At 33.9% G+C, this 19513-nt stretch overlaps 2 protein-coding genes across 4 annotated transcripts in view; one reads left to right on the forward strand and one right to left on the reverse strand.

Moving 5' to 3' along the window:
- Positions 1-66: 66 nt before the first annotated feature.
- On the reverse strand, positions 67-17969 carry LOC136417824 (fatty-acid amide hydrolase 2). The gene is made up of 8 exons (XM_066403638.1): positions 17451-17969; positions 14699-14918; positions 10217-10519; positions 9246-9385; positions 7710-7895; positions 2380-2582; positions 2096-2262; positions 67-1870 (listed from the first exon to the last, which is right to left on the reverse strand). Exons 1-8 carry the CDS (start codon positions 17817-17819, stop codon positions 1692-1694), a joined length of 1767 nt encoding a protein of 588 aa, XP_066259735.1. The 5' UTR covers positions 17820-17969; the 3' UTR covers positions 67-1691.
- Positions 17970-18752: 783 nt separating this feature from the next.
- LOC136417865 (cytochrome b5 reductase 4) overlaps positions 18753-19513 on the forward strand; it is a 134281-nt gene continuing 133520 nt past the window's right edge. Inside the window, exon 1 of one of the 3 annotated variants that reach the window (XM_066403719.1) lies at positions 18753-19328. In XM_066403719.1, the coding sequence (XP_066259816.1) occupies positions 19121-19328 (208 nt within the window). In that variant the 5' untranslated portion in view covers positions 18753-19120. The remainder of the gene's footprint in view (positions 19329-19513) is intronic. The other 2 variants (XM_066403715.1, XM_066403717.1) reach the window with 2 other exon arrangements.

A 19513-nucleotide genomic window follows, 5' to 3' on the forward strand; every position in this document is an offset into this window, starting at 1 on the left:
TTTTGGTTAAGAGAGAGTAGCGTCACTATTAGAGTTGGTCGCAGGTTAAAAAATAAAGCTCGGACCCTCAAATCAAAGATATATTTTCCCACTAATACAGACAAGAATAGCAGAAAAAAATGTAACACAAAAAATTAACAACACTGATCAGTAACGCCGTTTGTCATTGTGTAATTTGGTAATCACATTCAAGGTACCCCAAAAATAGAGAAAATATCGATTAAATTTAATTTATTTATATGATTTGAAAATGGGCATTGAAACAGTAAATTTATAGAAATATGTTTTTAAAATAACACCACAAAATTGAATACTCTACCGATAAATTCCACATATTTGTTAATGCCCACAAATGCAGATGAAATAAAATTATAGTTGGGCCAAACACTTAACATACATTGATATTTTTGTATTCAAATTTCCAAAAATCCGTTAATATGGAAATATAAAGATTCAAAAATACCTATTTGGCTATTAATTCGAGTGCTATTCAGTAAAATACATGCAAAACATTCAACATGAAATATATCACTTGCCATAATTTGTATAATTTTAACAATATACCAGGAAAAATACATATTTTCTTTCACACAGCTTTGAGATTTTAAGTGGTCATTTCAGTGCAAGGATCTATTCAATTTGCTCTTATAATCTGAATTTCAACATACCTACTAAATAAATTTCGCGAATTCAGTAGTTTTTGATCATTTGGTTAATTTTGTTATCATACATATTTGAATAACTCAGTAAATGAAATTCCCACGAGAATAAAAATAATTTATCGTTAAATTCTACATAGAAGGGTCGGTTCTTCAATGTTCAGCTGGGGAGCAACTGTTGTCAGATAATAACTTGCTGATGGGAGTCTTTTTTATACCGAAATTAAATCTTAGCGCTGGTCTTTCAATGTTCTGCTAAACTACATGTAAAATAAACTGGAGTTAAGGAAACCATCAGTTAAAGTATGTTTTTTAATATAATATAATTAATATAATAAAACTTTATATAGCTACGATGCTTAATTCAACTGTTGCTTAAGTTTAATTTGGATTGAAAAAATATTTCCGGTTAGTTATGAACTAACAACTGCCGTTCCTTCACTGGAAATTAGAACCGGTCTTAAGTAAGAGTATACTTTTCGTTTGCAAGAGAAAACATTTGATTTTTTACCCAAAACAGAGAACACATTTTTTCCAAACAACAATATCCAAAATAGAGTTCAAATTCCAAACATAGTACCACTTCACAACAAAACCAAACATAGGTTGGCACACGATATAAACTGCATTCAGCTAAATAATAACCTCGAACAAATACCACTTTTGTTTATTCGCCTATTCCGCAACGTAGAGTAACAATGTTCCAGCCAATACTCCACTGTAACTTCAATAAGAATCAATAGAAAAATATGTAGTTTTCAACTATTTTGGTGTATAAATAGTGACAATATAAAAACGTGTAAATGCATTAAAATATTACAAAAGAATCTAATTATATTTATACCCTCTTACTTGAGCCGAGTTTTGATCATACTCTTTATATTAGAGCTTCCTTAAGTGAAATCAAAAAGTACGGGTTGGAATATTGACTGACACGGACCCCAAATCCATTTAAAGCTTTTAAAGATATCACACCATTACTTAAAAGGACTAAATCAGAGATTTGGGATGCACACTCTGAATTCGAGTGTTTTAGGCTTGTACTTCTGGAGGAACCCATCCTCCAAAGGCTTTTTCCAACTCCCTGGCTACGGCCAAACACAGCCTGTCGTTATATTCGTTGGCAATTACTTGAATACCTATAGGCAAACCGGTGCTGTCCAGGCCCATTGGGATATTGGTTGCTGGCAGTTTCAGAACGTTAATAATTCCTGACAATGGAAAAGTCACATATTTAAATAAAAACTAGTAAATTTCAGAATTAATTCGATATTATGCGAGGCAATATGTTTTATGAAAATACAGCTATGACCAATCATTTTTTAATTCCAATTGAGCATTTCTTAACATAAAATCAATAATTACAGAGCAATCAACGTAATATAATTGCGGCAGTGGATAGATTACTTTAGATACATTGTAAAAAGATTTTTTACCTGTATAGGAGAAATTGAAAGGTTTAACTAAAGGCTGATTGTGGTAAGGAGCTGAGGTAGGGTGCGTTGGATACAAAAGTACGCCGTCGTCTCCTAACAGATCCAACATTTCAAGGCGAAAAACGTCTCGTTCCTTGACCAGATATTGGTATTTTTTGTCCCCGTAGCTAAAGCAAAGAGAAACATTACTGTTCGGCTTGGGCACTCATGCCTGCTTTCCATCTTTTTGACTTTGCGGGACGAGCTCAAAGGTTTAATTTAAAATGTTATTTGCAGCAACTTACGAACAGCCTCCTTTTTCCATTATACAAGTGGCCAAAGCTATAAAGCAGTGATTCGATTTGCCAACTAGCCACCTAACTAACTCCCACCAGGGACTAACCCGTCCATTCAAGTTCGTCAATTGCTCGGCGAACGTTGGTCCCGATGGCGACTTCATGTTAGCGAACCACATGGGCGCGCTTTTGCTGAACCTTTTTAAATGCACCTGGAAGGTGAAAAAAAAAACAAATATCAGGTGTCATAAAGAATTGTCTCAGTTATTGTAGAAGATCAATTAATAAGCATCTCGAATCAGAAAATTTCATATATAAAAATGCGATTATGGGTCACAAATGGACATTATTTCTTCAATACTTTTACAAAATATGTACCCCACATGTTTTGTTGGTTATCCATAATCTACTGACCATAAGAAAATTTTTTTATTGTAATGTTTCTAGATCTAAGTGAAGTAATTTTCCGGTTATTCAAGGTCTAAGAGTTGAAAATTTTCCATCTTCATTTCCCAGTTCTCTCCCTGGAAATCTAGATGTGATAGTACGTCTTTGTTTTATTTAATATTCATAATATTCTGGTTATACCTAACTTTAACAATTTTCCATTTACTGAGTTTTGCTGTCTTCCTAATAAGAGACATTTCCCAAATGAATATTAATTAAAACATTTAGAGAAACCCAAATTAGATAACTTTCTAATACTGAAAAAGGCAAAAAATTATTTCATTTCGCTCGCTGATTGGAAATGTCAATAGCAATCATTCGGATCGTCGGATTCGGCAGGAACTGTTAATCCAAAGTTATATCATCAGTCACAATAATATATGTGAATCACTAGCTGTATGAATAAATTATTATTCCATAACACAAGGTATATATTAGATGCGCCCAATGCCAGACCTTATTCACCCGCATTATTGACAAACGAGTCACGCTACAACTATAAGCCGTAGGTAATGGAAAAAATATGCAATTAGCTTTCTAGGAAACGTACCACCAACATGTACGTACACTACCTACTAATTAATTAAATTGTAACAATTTAATCGATTGATGGACATATTTTGAATGGAACATACAGGGTTCGCCATTACTCCGGCCTTGGTTTCTGGTGTCTTTGTGTAAATATCAATATAAAATGTTTAGTACAGTACTCATTTATATTGGAAAGCTGCATGATTTAATAATATTTTTGTTTATACAGTGTGTTCCGTTTTCGCTGGGCAGCATAAAGTTATACTTTTTTAAATAGCAACTCATAATTTTTTTTACGCCATTTGATGAAGCCTAAATTTAGAAGAAAAATACATTAAACATTTTTTAAATTGGTTGCGGCGTTGCCATATTAGAGCAATTTCTTTAAAAATGCAGCATCAGAAAAAAATGATCACAAAACTGGTGTTTTTTGAAATTTTAAAATTTGTTTTTGTAAAGTAGTAAATGAAAGTCAGAGGTACTTAAAAACTTTAAAACATTTTTTTAATGTACCATACTTTTTTTGTATAAGAACGCTAATTTACAAATTTTACAAATTGCTGAAACTCATTTTTTTCAAATGGTACCCATGATTTTTTTCAAGTCCTTCTAATGTAGTTTTTAATTCTCTATTAATTTACAATAACATCTTTTCATCTAACATTTACAGTTATAGAGATATTTACGAAATTTCAATCAAATTGCAACAGGCATTATTATAATTAACAGTTACAGTTTTAGAGATATTCATAATGTAAACTTTAGTTAAACTAAAGAATAATAAAAAACAACAAAATTAAAAAAATGTATTAATTTAACAAGTGCTCGAAATTTTGCCCGTTTTGTTGTAGGCACGTCTGAAGTCTTCGTCGCAACGATTCGCGCACATTTTTTAACATCTCTGGTTTCATGTTAGAAAATGCGGTTCTTATTCTGTTTTTCATTGCCTCTTGTGTAGTAGCATCTTCTTGAAATACGTAATCTTTTACGAATCCCCATAAAAAGAAATCCATGACAGTAAGATCCGGAGATCTCGCCGACCATGGCACAGGACCTCCGCGGCCGATCCATCGGTCACGAAATTGTTCGTTTAAATAATTACGCACATTTCTAGCATAATGACAGGGAGCACCATCCTGCTGATACCACATGGTGCGTCTTATGCTTTCCGGAACATTTCGTAGTAACTGTGGCAAAGAATTATTCAAAAATTCCAAATATCTGTCGCTATTTAAATGACCATCAAAGAAGTAAGGACCTATGATAAAATCATCCACAATTCCTCCCCATACATTGACCGTCCATCTATGCTGATGATCCACGACTCATAAAATATGAGGATTTACATTGTCATAATAATGAAAATTTCGACAATTCATTCGGCTATTACTATGGAAGGTAGCTTCATCGGTAAATAAAATAGTCGATGTAAAGCCTAGCTTATCATTGAGTTTATTTAACAACCATTCACAGAAAGCTCTTCTTGAGTTAAAATCCCCTATAGTCAACTTTTGATGCATTTCAATGTGATATGGATGATATTTATAGTTTTTTAGCACTCTTCTTACTGAAGTAGCACTAATTGTACCAAGTGCTTCACTAATTTGATTGGTGCTTGCATTTGGATTTTCAACTACAGCCTGCAATACCATAAATTCTGTCTCTTCTGTTCTAACAGTTTTTCTTTGAACAGGTGGTTTGTAGTGTACCGATCCTGTTTGTTCGAATCGAACCAACAATTTTTGTAATGCACGGGTACTCGGAGGTCGGCGATCAGGATATCTTTGTTTCTAAACATGAGAAGCCAAAAGGCAATTTTTTTCACATTCACCCAAAATAAACCCCATGTCCACTAATTCGTTTTGTAGAAAATTCATTTTAATTGAAAGTTAATGATGCAGAAGGTAGTGACAGGTAATATGACAACTAAATGAAATAAGTAACTTATGCTTTTGTTAAATAGAAGCAAAGCCTACTAGAATAAACCTGTTGGATTATAATAATGCCTGTTGCAATTTGATTGAAATTTCGTAAATATCTCCATAACTGTAAATGTTAGATGAAAAGATGTTATTGCAAATTAATAGAGAATTAAAAACTACATTAGAAGGATTTGAAAAAAATCATGGGTACCATTTGAAAAAAATGAGTTTCAGCAATTTGTAAAATTTGCAAATTAACGCTCTTATACAAAAAAAGTATGGTACATTAAAAAAATGTTTTAAAGTTTTTAAGTACCTCTGACTTTCATTTACTACTTTACAAAAACAAATTTTAAAATTTCAAAAAACACCAATTTTGTGATCATTTTTTTCTGATACTGCATTTTTAAACAAATTGCTCTAATATGGCAACGCCGCAACCAATTTAAAAAATGTTTAATGTATTTTTCTTCTAAATTTAGGCTTCATCAAATAGCGTAAAAAAATTATGGGTTGCTATTTAAAAAAGTATAAGTTTATGCTGTCCAGCGAAAACGGAACACACTGTATAAACAAAAATATTATTAAATCATGCAGCTTTCCAATATAAATGAGTAGTGTACTAAACATTTTATATTGATATTTATACAGACACCAGAAACCAAGGCCGGAGTAATGGCGAACCCTGTATAGCCGATGCTACGTATAGCGGTAAAAAAAATTGAAATAAATATACTTAAAATTGAGGCAAGGTTGATATGAATAAAATTATTAGGTCGTGTAGTATGAAATGAGTAGATTCTCGAAATGCCACATTCAACTGCGAATAACTTCACCCTAAATCTATATTTGGACTTGACTTTTTTATGTGGAAAAGGCACATTCTTCCTCTTTCGATCAGAGTTTAAAGTGTTAAAAATTATTGAAAACTTTTATTTTTATAAACATTTTTGTGCAGCCATGCAAAATAGTGAAATTCGTGTGTTAATGATGTGTTTGGTACTGAAGTCACTTCACAGCAAACAATATCTCGTTGGTTCATGAAATTTCGTTCTGGCAATTTTGACCTAACAAATGAACCACGTGGACGACCTGAAACTCAAGTGGATAACAATTATCTGAAAGCCGTGGTGGAAGCGAATCCACGTCAAAGTGCAAGCGAATTATCGTTAATATTCAGTGTAACCAAAAAAACAATATTGACTCATTTGGCTGAAATTGGTAAGGTGAAAAAGCTGGACAAGTGGGTACCGCATGAGTTGAGCGACATATAGAAAGAACGACGTCTCGAAGCTTGTTCTTTGTTGTGCCGGTATAATAACGATCCATTTTTGAATCGGATTGTTACTTGTGATGAGAAATGGATCCTATACGACAATACCAGACGTTCATCGCAGTGGTTGGATCAAGATGAACCACCAAAACATTGTGCGAAAAAAAATCTTCATCAAAAGAAGCTTATGGTGTCCGTTTGGTGGTCCAACGCAGGTGTCATCCATCACAGCTTCATGAAATCTGGTGAATCGATTACGGCTGATGTCTACTGCCGACAACTGACCGAAATGATGAGGCAACTGACGGTTAAGCAGCCAAGATTAGTCAATCGAAGCGCACCGCTATTGTTGCACGACAACGCTCGGCCACACACCGCACAAGTCACCTTGGCCAAGCTACAGGAGTTGGAATTGGAAACTCTTCGTCATTCACCGTATTCACCCGACTTAGCACCCACTGATTACCACTTCTTTCAAAATTTGGATAACTTCTTGGTAGGGAAAACATTCAACTCCGACGAGGCTGTCAAAGCTGCCTTCCAAGAGTTTATCGACTCCCGGCCTGCAGGCTTTTACAGCAGGGGAATCAATGAACTTCCCGTTAAATGGCAGATGTGTATTGATAATGGTGGTGCATATTTCGATTGACAATAAAAACATTTCATATGAAAAAAAAAATGACTAAAGTTTCAATTCAATTCTACTCATTTCATACTACACGACCTAATAGTATAGTATAGTATAAATTAGTTCGGGTGTAATCGGTTCCAGTATCTTCTTATAGCATTTTTGCTAACATGTTTTGGGAAGACAATTGATTGTTTTGGAATTGAAATATGTTAGAATTATACACGGTGATCCAAAAGTAGACTTACAAAGTTCATCAGGACTGTTTAAAACAGAAAATACATTATAATAAAGCATTTTTTAAAATACTTTTTTGGCAGTAATTAAAGTTACAAGAAAATGACCATCACCTCCTGCTGTGTTTAAACTTAACGCCCAGTATCTTTATTTTTATGAGGTTTCCAAATAAAGTTTTTTACATAAAATCTGTCATTTTGCAACTTTCTACTACTTTATCAAAGAGATTAAAACTGAAAACCCTTGTACGACTAGAACACAAGATATTATCGTAATAGCATTGAAACAAACATCGTCTTACCTTATTGGTTTTTATGCCATGAGCTTTCTCTAAATGTTTCGTAATTTTACTAAAGAGTTCTCGAATTTCCGGGGCAACTGCCGAAACTAATTTGGCACCCGTGTCGCATTCTTGATAATGGAACTTGATTTTTTTTAAATCCACAGATTCGTCTAGGCGTAATGCCGGCAAGTTGTTGGTTATCACCTAAAATTAGACAAAAAGTTAAAACAGTAAATAAAAACAAAAACACTGTAAAGGAAGATCGAAAGGCAGTAAAATAAGTATCAATTGAAACGGTTCACTCTGATTTTCGCTTGAAACTTTATGCTGCATGGATAGAAAACCGTTCAAATAATTTGAATAAACGGTACATTTTCTGGCAGTTCCGTCTTTGAACTTCTTTTTTGATAGTATAGAGATTAGCCTATTTGAAAAAGGATTCATTGATGTTGATATAAAGCAGTTGAATTTTCAATTAGTTTATTCTTAATCAATTACTTTATTTTGAAGAGATTGGATTTCGGATACAGTATTATGAAACTAAAGCCGCTCAAAAGTACTGTAGTAAAGTTCCGATAGTGGCTTTAATATCTTTAAGAGAATGAAGAACATTAAAATCAAAATATATAAAAAAAAGATTTATTTACAAAAAAAATCGTATCGTGTACGGATTTCTAGAATTATAATAGTGATTGTTCCATTAGTGAAATGTTTAGAGAAAAATGAATATATGTATACTCACTTTCAAGTCTTACACCCCCGTGTTAATTGCACACATAAATTTAACATATTTCTAATAGTGTTAAGGACTTTAGGTTATTGTTTCTTGGTGTAGTTTGTTTAGTTAATTTATTTGTACTTTCATCCCTTAAGTTACGCCCATGTGTATCGATACTTATTTAGAGGATTCCATCTGGGCGCCAGACCATCGTACTCATCAGGCCATATCGAAGGGCTCTTTATGGCTGGGAAATACGCTACTCGTCAAAGGAAGCTTTCTAAATTGGACCATTGCCGTGATCCGCAGTTCGGCGGATCTGCAATACTTCAATGAAAGCGACTTGTATAGGTATTTGCCAGATAGCGGTGATTTATGACCTTAGGCGCGACCATTGCCCTTAAGGGTTTCTGGTATTGGCGCGCCCCTGGTTGGAGTTCCTCGGGTTTAGTACTTAAGGGATGATCGCAGTAATTTTGCTCTCTTTGACCGGTGCTCGCTCCAGACATGTGATCGTAAACGTAGTTCGTAATCTTCCTAACTAAGCAAACTCCCACTTCATACTTAGACCAATACTTTATCATTATTTGTATAAGTGAAAATTAATACAGTCCACTTTCGTAAACCAAATTGTTGTTTTCGTGGTTTCGTTTATCGAAGTAATCTCAACAAATAGTATTGTTGATAAAAAGATATTATTATCATATTACTGCATTTTTTGGAAGTTCTAAGTTCACACTTGTCACTAAGAATTTAAAATGTTTTACAAAATTTTGCTAAAACCAATATAGGTAGGGAATTTCAGATTTTTGAAAGTGAGTTTATTAGATACTTACCTTGAGTAGAGGTAAAATGTCCTCCGATCGCCGACACAACGGCCCTATCCTCAAAAACTTCCTCTGCTCTTCGGTAAACGGTTCTGGATATTGACCATTGAGTGGAACTGTTAGTGGAGTAGGCATATGACCGAAAACACCTAGAAATTCCGATTTATCCAGCAACTTTTTTCTTAACAAGTGAGGGAAAGGCACTTTCCGCAAGAGTTACCATTTTCCTAAACAAGAACAAAGCGTTCCATTCTCACTGGACACCCTGTACAAACCGATATTTTGATTGTTCTTACAAATCTTGACTAAATTAATTCCATCGTTTAAAGGCCCATATTTCAAAACATTATTTGATAAATATGAAAAAAGTGTGTGTGTAAATGTCAGAATAATGATTTATGAGATATTAAGTAAGTAAATTTGAATTTTTTTAAACATGAACTACACTTTAATGAGGTTAAAAATAAAAGGGCACCTTCGTTATTATGCTGTAATCGTTAGTATGATAAATGGAGAAAATAATTTAATGCAGTGCAAATACCTCATAATTTGAATATACAACCATTAAAGAGAAATTGGATATTTAAAAATGGTTATTAAATGCACTGGGGTCAACGTCTATAGCATGGAAAATGTAGAAGTGTGAGCTTTCATTAAGAACTCTGAAATTATATTAAAAACATTGGACTTATACTGCATTTATGGAAAAGAAAAGTTTGAAAAAGATTAATTTTATGCAAATGCGATATGAAACTACTTATAAAGTTTGGGTTGTTGTTGAATTGGATTTTTAAAAAGTTCAAAATACGGAAATTTCCATTTGAATTTAAAGAATTAATTTAACCTGAACTTATGCAAAAAAAACTTTTTCTATCTATATGAAAATACTTCCTAAAATTTCAACTTTGCAGAGGAGATAGAAGTCCAAAGTGCTTCCTTAATAAAGAAATAGATTAATGCTAAAAAATTCAACTAGTTACCATTGAAATAGGCAGGCATCCTTATCGATCCCCCAATATCCGATCCGATACCGAAAGCGGAAGCTGCACTGGCTTGAGCGCATCCTTCGCCTCCTGAGGACCCCCCGACAATCCGACTTGTATCATAGGGATTATTGGTTCTTCCATGAACGTTGTTGGCACTCTCCCACCACATGCACAACTCAGACACATTAGTCAAGCCAATAGGAATGGCTCCTGCTTGTTTTAGACGCGTTACCACTACTGCATCAGATTCTGCGCGGATGTGTTTGCGACAGTATAGGCCGGCAGAATGGATCAGACCTAAATTTAATCACCCATGAAAATGAAAGAATAGTTTTATTACATATCAAAAGACTAAAGTAAGTCCTTTAGTTTCGCTAGTACTAAAGTTTCGCAAAAAGATCGCCAAAAGATTAACAGGCACTTTATTTTCGAGATAAACAGGGTGTTCCATGACGTACATATCTGCTATAACCTAAAAGTGTGTTCCTGGAATAATTTTATACAGCTAACATGAACAAGAAAAAACCAAAACAAATAAAGGTTTAAAAATAAGTGTTTATAGATGCTCCGAATTAGAACCAGTAATTTTCAGAAAAACATACGGCACCTGATATTTGAAGTATTGTTCAAATATGTAATTATCAGCATTATTCTCAAATTGTTTATTTCATTACAAAACTCATCCCAATCCGACACAAGAGGTGTAATTACTAACAATTGCTTTTGTTACATTAACGAAGTAATAAAATGTTGGCTTTTAATTACTAATTTGACATATACGTACGTTGCTCAGAGCTGTGGGAACGGCTATTTTAATTATAATAATAGATTAATTGTACAAGATATGCGAGTACTTACAGTATTCAAGATAATAACAATAATTATTTTATACGTAGAATAATGTCTGGCTTTTTGATTAAGTACCATATTATGAATCACTGCAATTACCACCAATGATATAATTTTTGTAATCGAAATATTAGAGATTAGAAAATAACATATGAGAAAAGCCGGTTACTCTCAAGATGATTTATAAAATTCTGAATCTTAAAATTCCTTCGGTGAGATCAAGTTTGTTTTAGTCGCCACTAATGATACCCTAATCATTTAATTAGAATTCTGAAACCCACTGACTGGATAATATAGGACATAATTCTAAAAGTAGGTGAAAATTCAGTTTTCAGATGTGTTAGAAATCGTGGCCCTTTATTAAGCGAATACTGATCAAATACCTATCCGTTGATTAGATAAAATTGATTATATGTACTCTACAACTCGGAATTCCATAGGAAAGAAACTGAATATTCCATAATTGGAATATTTGTCTGTAAACCCGACGCCCCTGACACCTTATCATTTCGCAATGCATGGCAACTCGAATAGTAACTAAAAACCTTTGTTTTGCTATAATTACAAACGTGGTTACCTCCTGATATATTATTGTCTTTTTTGATCACACTTTTATCGCGGGTTTGATCGGCCTTACACGGTTTTTATATACTTGACTAGGGTCAGCTTGCAATATATTATTCAAATATTTCTATGCGTAAATACAGAAACATTTTTATCAGGGATTTTATGATTGTTTGTTTTACCAGAATCACCTCTAAATATCTAGTAAATTTTACAGTATAAACCATTATGATGGAATGAATTGCCTTGAGACAATATTATGAGCAGAACATAATTTGTATTAAATGAGTGTAAGAGCCTTGCTTGTAACTACATATATTATCAGACTTAAGACTACCACCAACTTTTGGTTAGCTGATAAATACTAGCACGTAATGATCCACCCCAAAGGGGCTAAACTATCGACAGGCTGTTTAGTCTTAATCCTGCGGGATACTCTTACTTTTAAATGGTCTAAGTGTAAAATTATAGTATGACAGATGGATCAGAAGCCCTGAACTTACCAAAGCCTTAACAATACAGTTTTGCCTGGGGTTTTCCTATTTTAAATGGCTTTTATTACTTTTTTCAATAAACAGCTAGTTTAATCAATATCGTTTATTCAATATATTTATGAAATCGTCCATGACCTGAACGTGAATGATTAACATCTGTAATTATTATAACCAAATTTTGTGCTAAGTACTTTCTTGTTTTCCAAGTTACGTTATTTAAATATATGTCAACGATTATTTTAAATTGACGTAAAACCGATATGCAATTTAAGTAATGGCTGTTATTAGAGATTAGTTGTTACCAATTATATTTATTATTCCTATCCTTACTACTAAATACTAAATAGAGTTCTAGTCAAATCTTGCTTGAGGTTGTGGCCCTTCAAAATTGTTTGATATATGGGGTGATTGAGTTTTAATCGAGAAAAAATGAATAAGTAATGGAATTTGGAAAAATGTTGAAAATTTGGCATGCGAATTTGTATGCGCCACGTTAAAAACACACAGTAAACATAGGCAGTGTCAGGGGCGGTGCTTTCATGTAAATAACATTTTCCCATTAACAGTATTAACGCAAATCAATTCTGAAATGAGGGGTCCTTTGGAAATATAAAAAAGGTCCGAAATCTGTTCCTGAATGAATATTGATCTCAGTTGGGTAGCCCAGATCTCGTGAAAATGTGGAGCTAGAGATTGAGGTAAGAGGTCGGGATATTCAGTTCAAGTTTAAGGGCACTTTCAAAAGCGCAAAAATGTATTGTTTTTTTTAATGCTAGCTCCGCAGTTAGTACCATCAATAATATTAGGTCGTGTAGTATGAAATGAGTAGAATTGAATTGAAACTTTAGTCATTTTTTTTTTCATATGAAATGTTTTTATTGTCAATCGAAATATGCACCACCATTATCAATACACTTCTGCCATTTAACGGGAAGTTCATTGATTCCCCTGCTGTAAAAGCCTGCAGGCCGGGAGTCGATAAATTCTTGGAAGGCCGCTTTGACAGCCTCGTCGGAGTTGAATGTTTTCCCTACCAAGAAGTTATCCAAATTTTGAAAGAAGTGGTAATCAGTGGGTGCTAAGTCGGGTGAATACGGTGAATGACGAAGAGTTTCCAATTCCAACTCCTGTAGCTTGGCCAAGGTGACTTGTGCGGTGTGTGGCCGAGCGTTGTCGTGCAACAATAGCGGTGCGCTTCGATTGACTAATCTTGGCTGCTTAACCGTCAGTTGCCTCATCATTTCGGTCAGTTGTCGGCAGTAGACATCAGCCGTAATCGATTCACCAGATTTCATGAAGCTGTGATGGATGACACCTGCGTTGGACCACCAAACGGACACCATAAGCTTCTTTTGATGAAGATTTTTTTTCGCACAATGTTTTGGTGGTTCATCTTGATCCAACCACTGCGATGAACGTCTGGTATTGTCGTATAGGATCCATTTCTCATCACAAGTAACAATCCGATTCAAAAATGGATCGTTATTATACCGGCACAACAAAGAACAAGCTTCGAGACGTCGTTCTTTCTGTATGTCGCTCAACTCATGCGGTACCCACTTGTCCAGCTTTTTCACCTTACCAATTTCAGCCAAATGAGTCAATATTGTTTTTTTGGTTACACTGAATATTAACGATAATTCGCTTGCACTTTGACGTGGATTCGCTTCCACCACGGCTTTCAGATAATCGTTATCCACTTGAGTTTCAGGTCGTCCACGTGGTTCATTTGTTAGGTCAAAATTGCCAGAACGAAATTTCATGAACCAACGAGATATTGTTTGCTGTGAAGTGATTTCAGTACCAAACACATCATTAACACACGAATTTCACTATTTTGCATGGCTGCACAAAAATGTTTATAAAAATAAAAGTTTTCAATAATTTTTAACACTTTAAACTCTGATCGAAAGAGGAAGAATGTGCCTTTTCCACATAAAAAAGTCAAGTCCAAATATAGATTTAGAGTGAAGTTATTCGCAGTTGAATGTGGCATTTCGAGAATCTACTCATTTCATACTACACGACCTAATACATCGGGCATTCTATTATAGGAGTATACACTGAACATATTAATTAACATCACTCGAGGCACAATATATTATAAATAAACATTATCACATATTTTCCACAGGATAATGAGATCATCTGTCACGGGATGGGTCTAAAAATCTCTGCGTTCACCTAATAACCCCTCAATGTTAATAAGTATGCTAGGCTGAGCATATGTTCAGTGTTTATTGGCTGATAGACAAATACAAAGTTTCAGACATAGATTAAAGATTTATTAATTTTGTAGGTGGTCAGATATTAGTAGGCATATAGAGAATCGTAGATAAAATTATTTTAAGAAACTAGGATCCAGTTTGAAAAAGTATCAGAATTATTAAATAGAACTTGATACTCAAGTAAAAGTTAAAAAAATTGACATTAATTCTCCATAAACAGATACTCCTTCTGAACATTGATACCTACTTCCCAAGGTTAAGTGTTCATGAGCGCGAGACGAAGAAGATTGGGCTCTGATTTATAAAAACCGTAATATATGCAATTCATGCCTGGTTTTTACCTTTAACAGCTATGCAGTCTTTAGTTGTAAAAGGCACACCGAGAAACGGTTTTTCCTTAGCCAAAGTTTCCTGTGAAACGGTGCCCGATTTGATAAGCTCATCGGCTGCTTGTGCTTCTTTCTTTGCCTCCTCGAAGCGATCTGCCACCACACAATTCAAAATTGGGTTTACTTCTTTTATCCTCTCTATGAAGGAATCAAGTACTTGCTCGCTGGTAATCTAAAGAATCATAAAAGAATGTTGAAACTAAATATACGTTTTGCGATAAAGTATGTTATTCTATTTTCTTAATGCCCTTCAACTCTGTCACGTTTATATTTAAATCCTGGACTTTAACTCCAGGATACTGCATTTAAAAATCTGATTTGCATGTTAACAGCGCATATTTAGGATTGAGTCTTTTATTAATTCAATTTAATTTCTAGTCATGAGCAAGTGAAAGTAGGCTCTAAGACAGGAAATAGGAGTTTAAAGATAGTGAATTAGGCACTTTAAAGTTAGATACGCTTAATAATACACGTTAAGTACACAACACACTTAATTTCAACCTCAAAAATGGCATTCCTTCCTGAATGTTGAGTGATTTCGGAGTACTGTTGATTCTAATTTTCGAACTTTCATTTTAATTGTTGAGATTATTATATCTTGCTGGTGAATAAAGTTTCTGGAAACTTATTTGACATATCTAATCGTGGTTCGATAAAAGAAAAAGAACCTTGAAAAGTATTTATCAGCGTTTTATAGAAACTCAACACCATATGCAACATATCATCTAACACTGTGCCGTAAAATCAGGAGTATAAATATTTTTGGACTAAAACTGCCATATAGAAATCGTTCAATTTTATTTTTAGTCTAAAGAAATTTTCAGGTTGATGATCTCCTTGTTGCTTTTAACTTACAATGTGGAGGAATGTTAAATGTCCAAATCAAAATTCTAAAATTATTTTATGTTATGCCTATTTAACAACACAGCTACTTAATTCTTTCATAAATCAAATGGTAATGTGCGATTACCAAGCAGGGCCGCCGTTGGGCGGTTTACCACTCGGTGCAAATTGACGCCTCTTCCTTAAAATTACATTGTCTGTCTGTGGCTATTTCCTGCCCTGAGTAAAGATACATTTTGCACATTGAGCAGCGCCGGCCCTGCTTCCAAAGGCTATTACCGTTGGATTCTCGCCTGGAACATTACACAATTAACGAGACAATTAAATAATCTCTAAGCGTATATCAACAATAAATTATTCTCGACCTTAGAAACTAAAAAAAATGTGCTGGGTGGTTGAATACATTAAAAACATCCTGTGGTTATAATGATGAAGGATTAAGGTCAAAAGTATTTTAGGTAAGTGAGCACTTATTAAAGTCTTAAAAACAAAAACATTTATATTAATGTACTTAGAAGAACACAAGAAATTATGAAAAATAAAAGAAAACATGGTTGGTATAAAAAAAGATACCTGTTTATTTGACTGAAAATTGATCTAATAATATATTCTATACCAAGGTTATGAAGTTCATTATGATGATTCGAATGCCGTGTTTAAACCCCGAAGCACACAGCACTAAGGAATCTAAGGCAAGTATTTCACAACCGTAGGATATATACGAATTTTACTAAAAAATTTATATACTGCGTAAATCAATAAATTTACTTAAATTAAGCACAAGTTCAATGCGAAACGCGAAAAGACGAGACATCTTGAATTATAACATCAGCGATTAAACTTTATTCGATATTCGTTTTTGTTGTTGTGGCGAGTTAGCTCGTTGAGGAAATAATAAGCCATATGCATGTGATTATTAACCTGTTTTAGTAAAAAGACAAAAAAAACAGATTATACAGTTGTTCAATACACTACTCTCATCTATTTTGTTTAATTTTTTATTTTGAAACTCAGTTGACAAATCAAGACTTCACATTGTTTGGCCATTTTTCATGTGGCTCTCTGTACGTTTTCGTTTTATTCACCATTATCCAATAAGCTTCTTGTTACCTAACATATTACATATATGGGAAGCATACATTACCTTCCGACCTTTATACTATAAGCGCCCATATACGTAGTATTTTAAGTAATCAGAAAATTAAATAGGAAAAAGAGATTCACGCTAATAGCACTTAACGCATTCGGATCTTCGTATTATGGGTGCTCCCATGTGTAATATTTTAAAATTTTTACCTTTGTGGTTAAAAAATCATAAGTGTACCAGTCAACCTATACACACACATGAAAACAATTAGTTAAAAAGTAGAGCCAATAGATCTCTGAAGAATTTTGTGCTACAAGGATTGTAAGAAAAGGAACATCCTTTGACCCTACTTATTTAGACAGGATTGGTATAAATCATTGATATAAATGTAATTTTTGTGTACATGTATTAAATGAGTACATGTAATTAATAAGAAATAAAAATTCACAAATTCAGAAATTGAACTGACTTTTTTTGTGTACCAGGTGGCAGTATGAAAATGCAATTATCCCAACGTCTAGATAATCCAAGGGGCAAAAGAGGTATTTCTAAAGTATACATTTAAAGGAATGTTAAAGGTATTTTGAAGCGTTTCTAAAATATTCTAGAGCACAGAAATTCATGAGCAATCTGCCCATTTGAATAATCTAAAGGTCCTAATGAAGGCCCCAACGTACTCTGTGTGTTAATTGATGGACTTGTAGTAATTGAAATAACTTAACTTACTTTTGATATACTTCCATATATCTTGGATAAAGCTATTGACATACTTGCCTTCCCAGTCCGAATCTTCATCGCAATAGTACTGGCTGAATCCAAAAGAAGCACATCTTTAATAGATGGCATGGACTCTTTCTCTCCTCCATACACAATTCCAAAGAACAACTGGAAAAGGTATTGTATAAATGAGAACACTACATTCAAAAGCCGGCGACTGTAGTCCCTCCAGTCAACCTTGCCCATGTTGAGAAATTTTGATTGAAAAATAGGTCTTGAATGTTTTTCCTGCACTGTCACATTTGATTTAGCGATCGCGGCCAGAAACTTGGCGAATTCCCTCCTACGAACTTCGCGAACAAACTGAGAAGTTTTGTGTCGACATCGCTGTGGACGATTGTTGATTTTCCCACCAGACTCTAACATGTGTTTTACCTTGTTTACTCACTTGTCAAACGGACATTTTGAGGTTAGAACAGAAATTTTCTTATATAGTCTGTGTTTGGAACGATCCTGCGTGTTGCGCTTATTATAATAGTGTTCAATATTAAGCGAAATCTTCAGTTTGGAAGGAAAAGGAATAAAATCATACAATTCAAATAATAATTAATTTATTAAGAGAAAGCCGACAATTTAAAAGAAAATATAACAATTAATTAAAGTCGCAGCTGATTTTGACAACACAGGTCAGTAAAGGTTTGGTTGAGAGGTGATTAAACGACTCTGGTGTGAATGTCGCAACGTAACCTCCAAAAACCTCACATTGAGGGTATTGAACCGAACAGCTAAAGGGCTGTCATTTTTTTTTGGTAAATAGTTTTAATTTCAAAAATGAAAATGTGATTACTTGAAAATACAGCAGCAAACACATTAAATTTCATTGTTTATGATATATTATAATACATAATAATTATATAACATAAATAAGTCACTTCGTCCGACGAATCTTACCACCAGTGAAGATTAGTGTCTATATTATAATTTTACTGTTGGTATTGGATTAAAATTTAAGTAGTAGGCGACAGACCAAATATATTTCAAATTAGTCACTCGAAGGATTTAATTTGTCTTTACTGTTTTATCAGGTACAAGTTTAGGAAAAATTGAAATAGCTAGCTCCAATTTTAATCTGTATAGTAGTGTTAGTTTTCTGATTAGAATTTTGAGTGTATAAGACGTTTAAAGTACGTCCAACTTATTGGAACAACACGATGTGCAACGGAGTGTCTTGTCGGCTTCAAAGGTTTTTATATGCGAATACGTGCATCAATATTACAACTAATTAAAGTATTTAAGCAACAAGAAGTAGTATAAATTTATCAAAGTTTTTTGACATGCCGGAATTGGTATTCTTAATATTGGCGTCTGATACTATCGTGGAACCGGCAACGTTGCTTCCAAATTCGTGCGGGACGTTCGGGGTCGGGGAAATTTATTAAATTTTCCATAATTCCTTTTATTTAAAATAAACGTTGATTTTGTCGTTTGATGCCATTTTTAACTTTGCCCGGCATTCTCCTTTCATTATCAAGTGTTATAACGTGTACATTCCGGACTTAAACGCGATAATCTGGAATTATTTGCCATCAAAACATCAATAATAAGGTTAGAAGACCATCTAAATTCGCTGAACGCTCGCGCATGCGAATTTTTAAAAAAATTGGCGCGTTTCCGTAATTTGTAAAATTTGAACATATACTCCTGAATTTTTTTGTGTTTTTCTTATAATGAGTGCAGATAAGAAGTTACGCGAAAAGGGGAAAGACAGGAAATCTCCAACTCGATTAAATCAATTTCTCGCCCCAAAAACCGCAACATCGAAACTGCAAATACCAGTGTTGGTGCCTCCCGTGTTAAAGCAAGTAGGAAAGTTGGCTGTAGGGGTGGCTTCTGTGAGTACGTCTGCTGGAAATGCTTCTTCTGGATCTGCTACTGGTAAAATTTTCATTTACTAAGTATCAAAATTAGTGCCTCCTCAATTGGTACCTGAAAGGGTTATACTATTGATGAAGGATGAAGAAACCCTTCTAATTAATATTGGTGTTGTGACGCTTCATTTGTTTAGGTTTAAATTTCAATACAGCTCCAGAAAATATATCACCAAGGTACAAATTGATTAA

The sequence above is a fragment of the Euwallacea similis genome, chromosome 30 (genome assembly GCF_039881205.1).
Source record: "Euwallacea similis isolate ESF13 chromosome 30, ESF131.1, whole genome shotgun sequence".
NCBI classification, from domain to species: Eukaryota; Metazoa; Arthropoda; class Insecta; order Coleoptera; family Curculionidae; genus Euwallacea; species Euwallacea similis.

Bases quoted from the DNA above. Each gene is read 5' to 3' on its own strand.
- LOC136417824 (XM_066403638.1), bottom strand. From the start codon at position 17,819: ATGTTAGAGTCTGGTGGGAAAATCAACAATCGTCCACAGCGATGTCGA. The intron at 14,919-17,450 runs GCAAGTATGTCA...ATGATTCTTTAG, and splicing joins TGAAGATTCGGACTGGGAAG to ATTACCAGCGAGCAAGTACT. The intron at 1,871-2,095 runs GTAAAAAATCTT...TTCCATTGTCAG, and splicing joins TTTCAATTTCTCCTATACAG to GAATTATTAACGTTCTGAAA.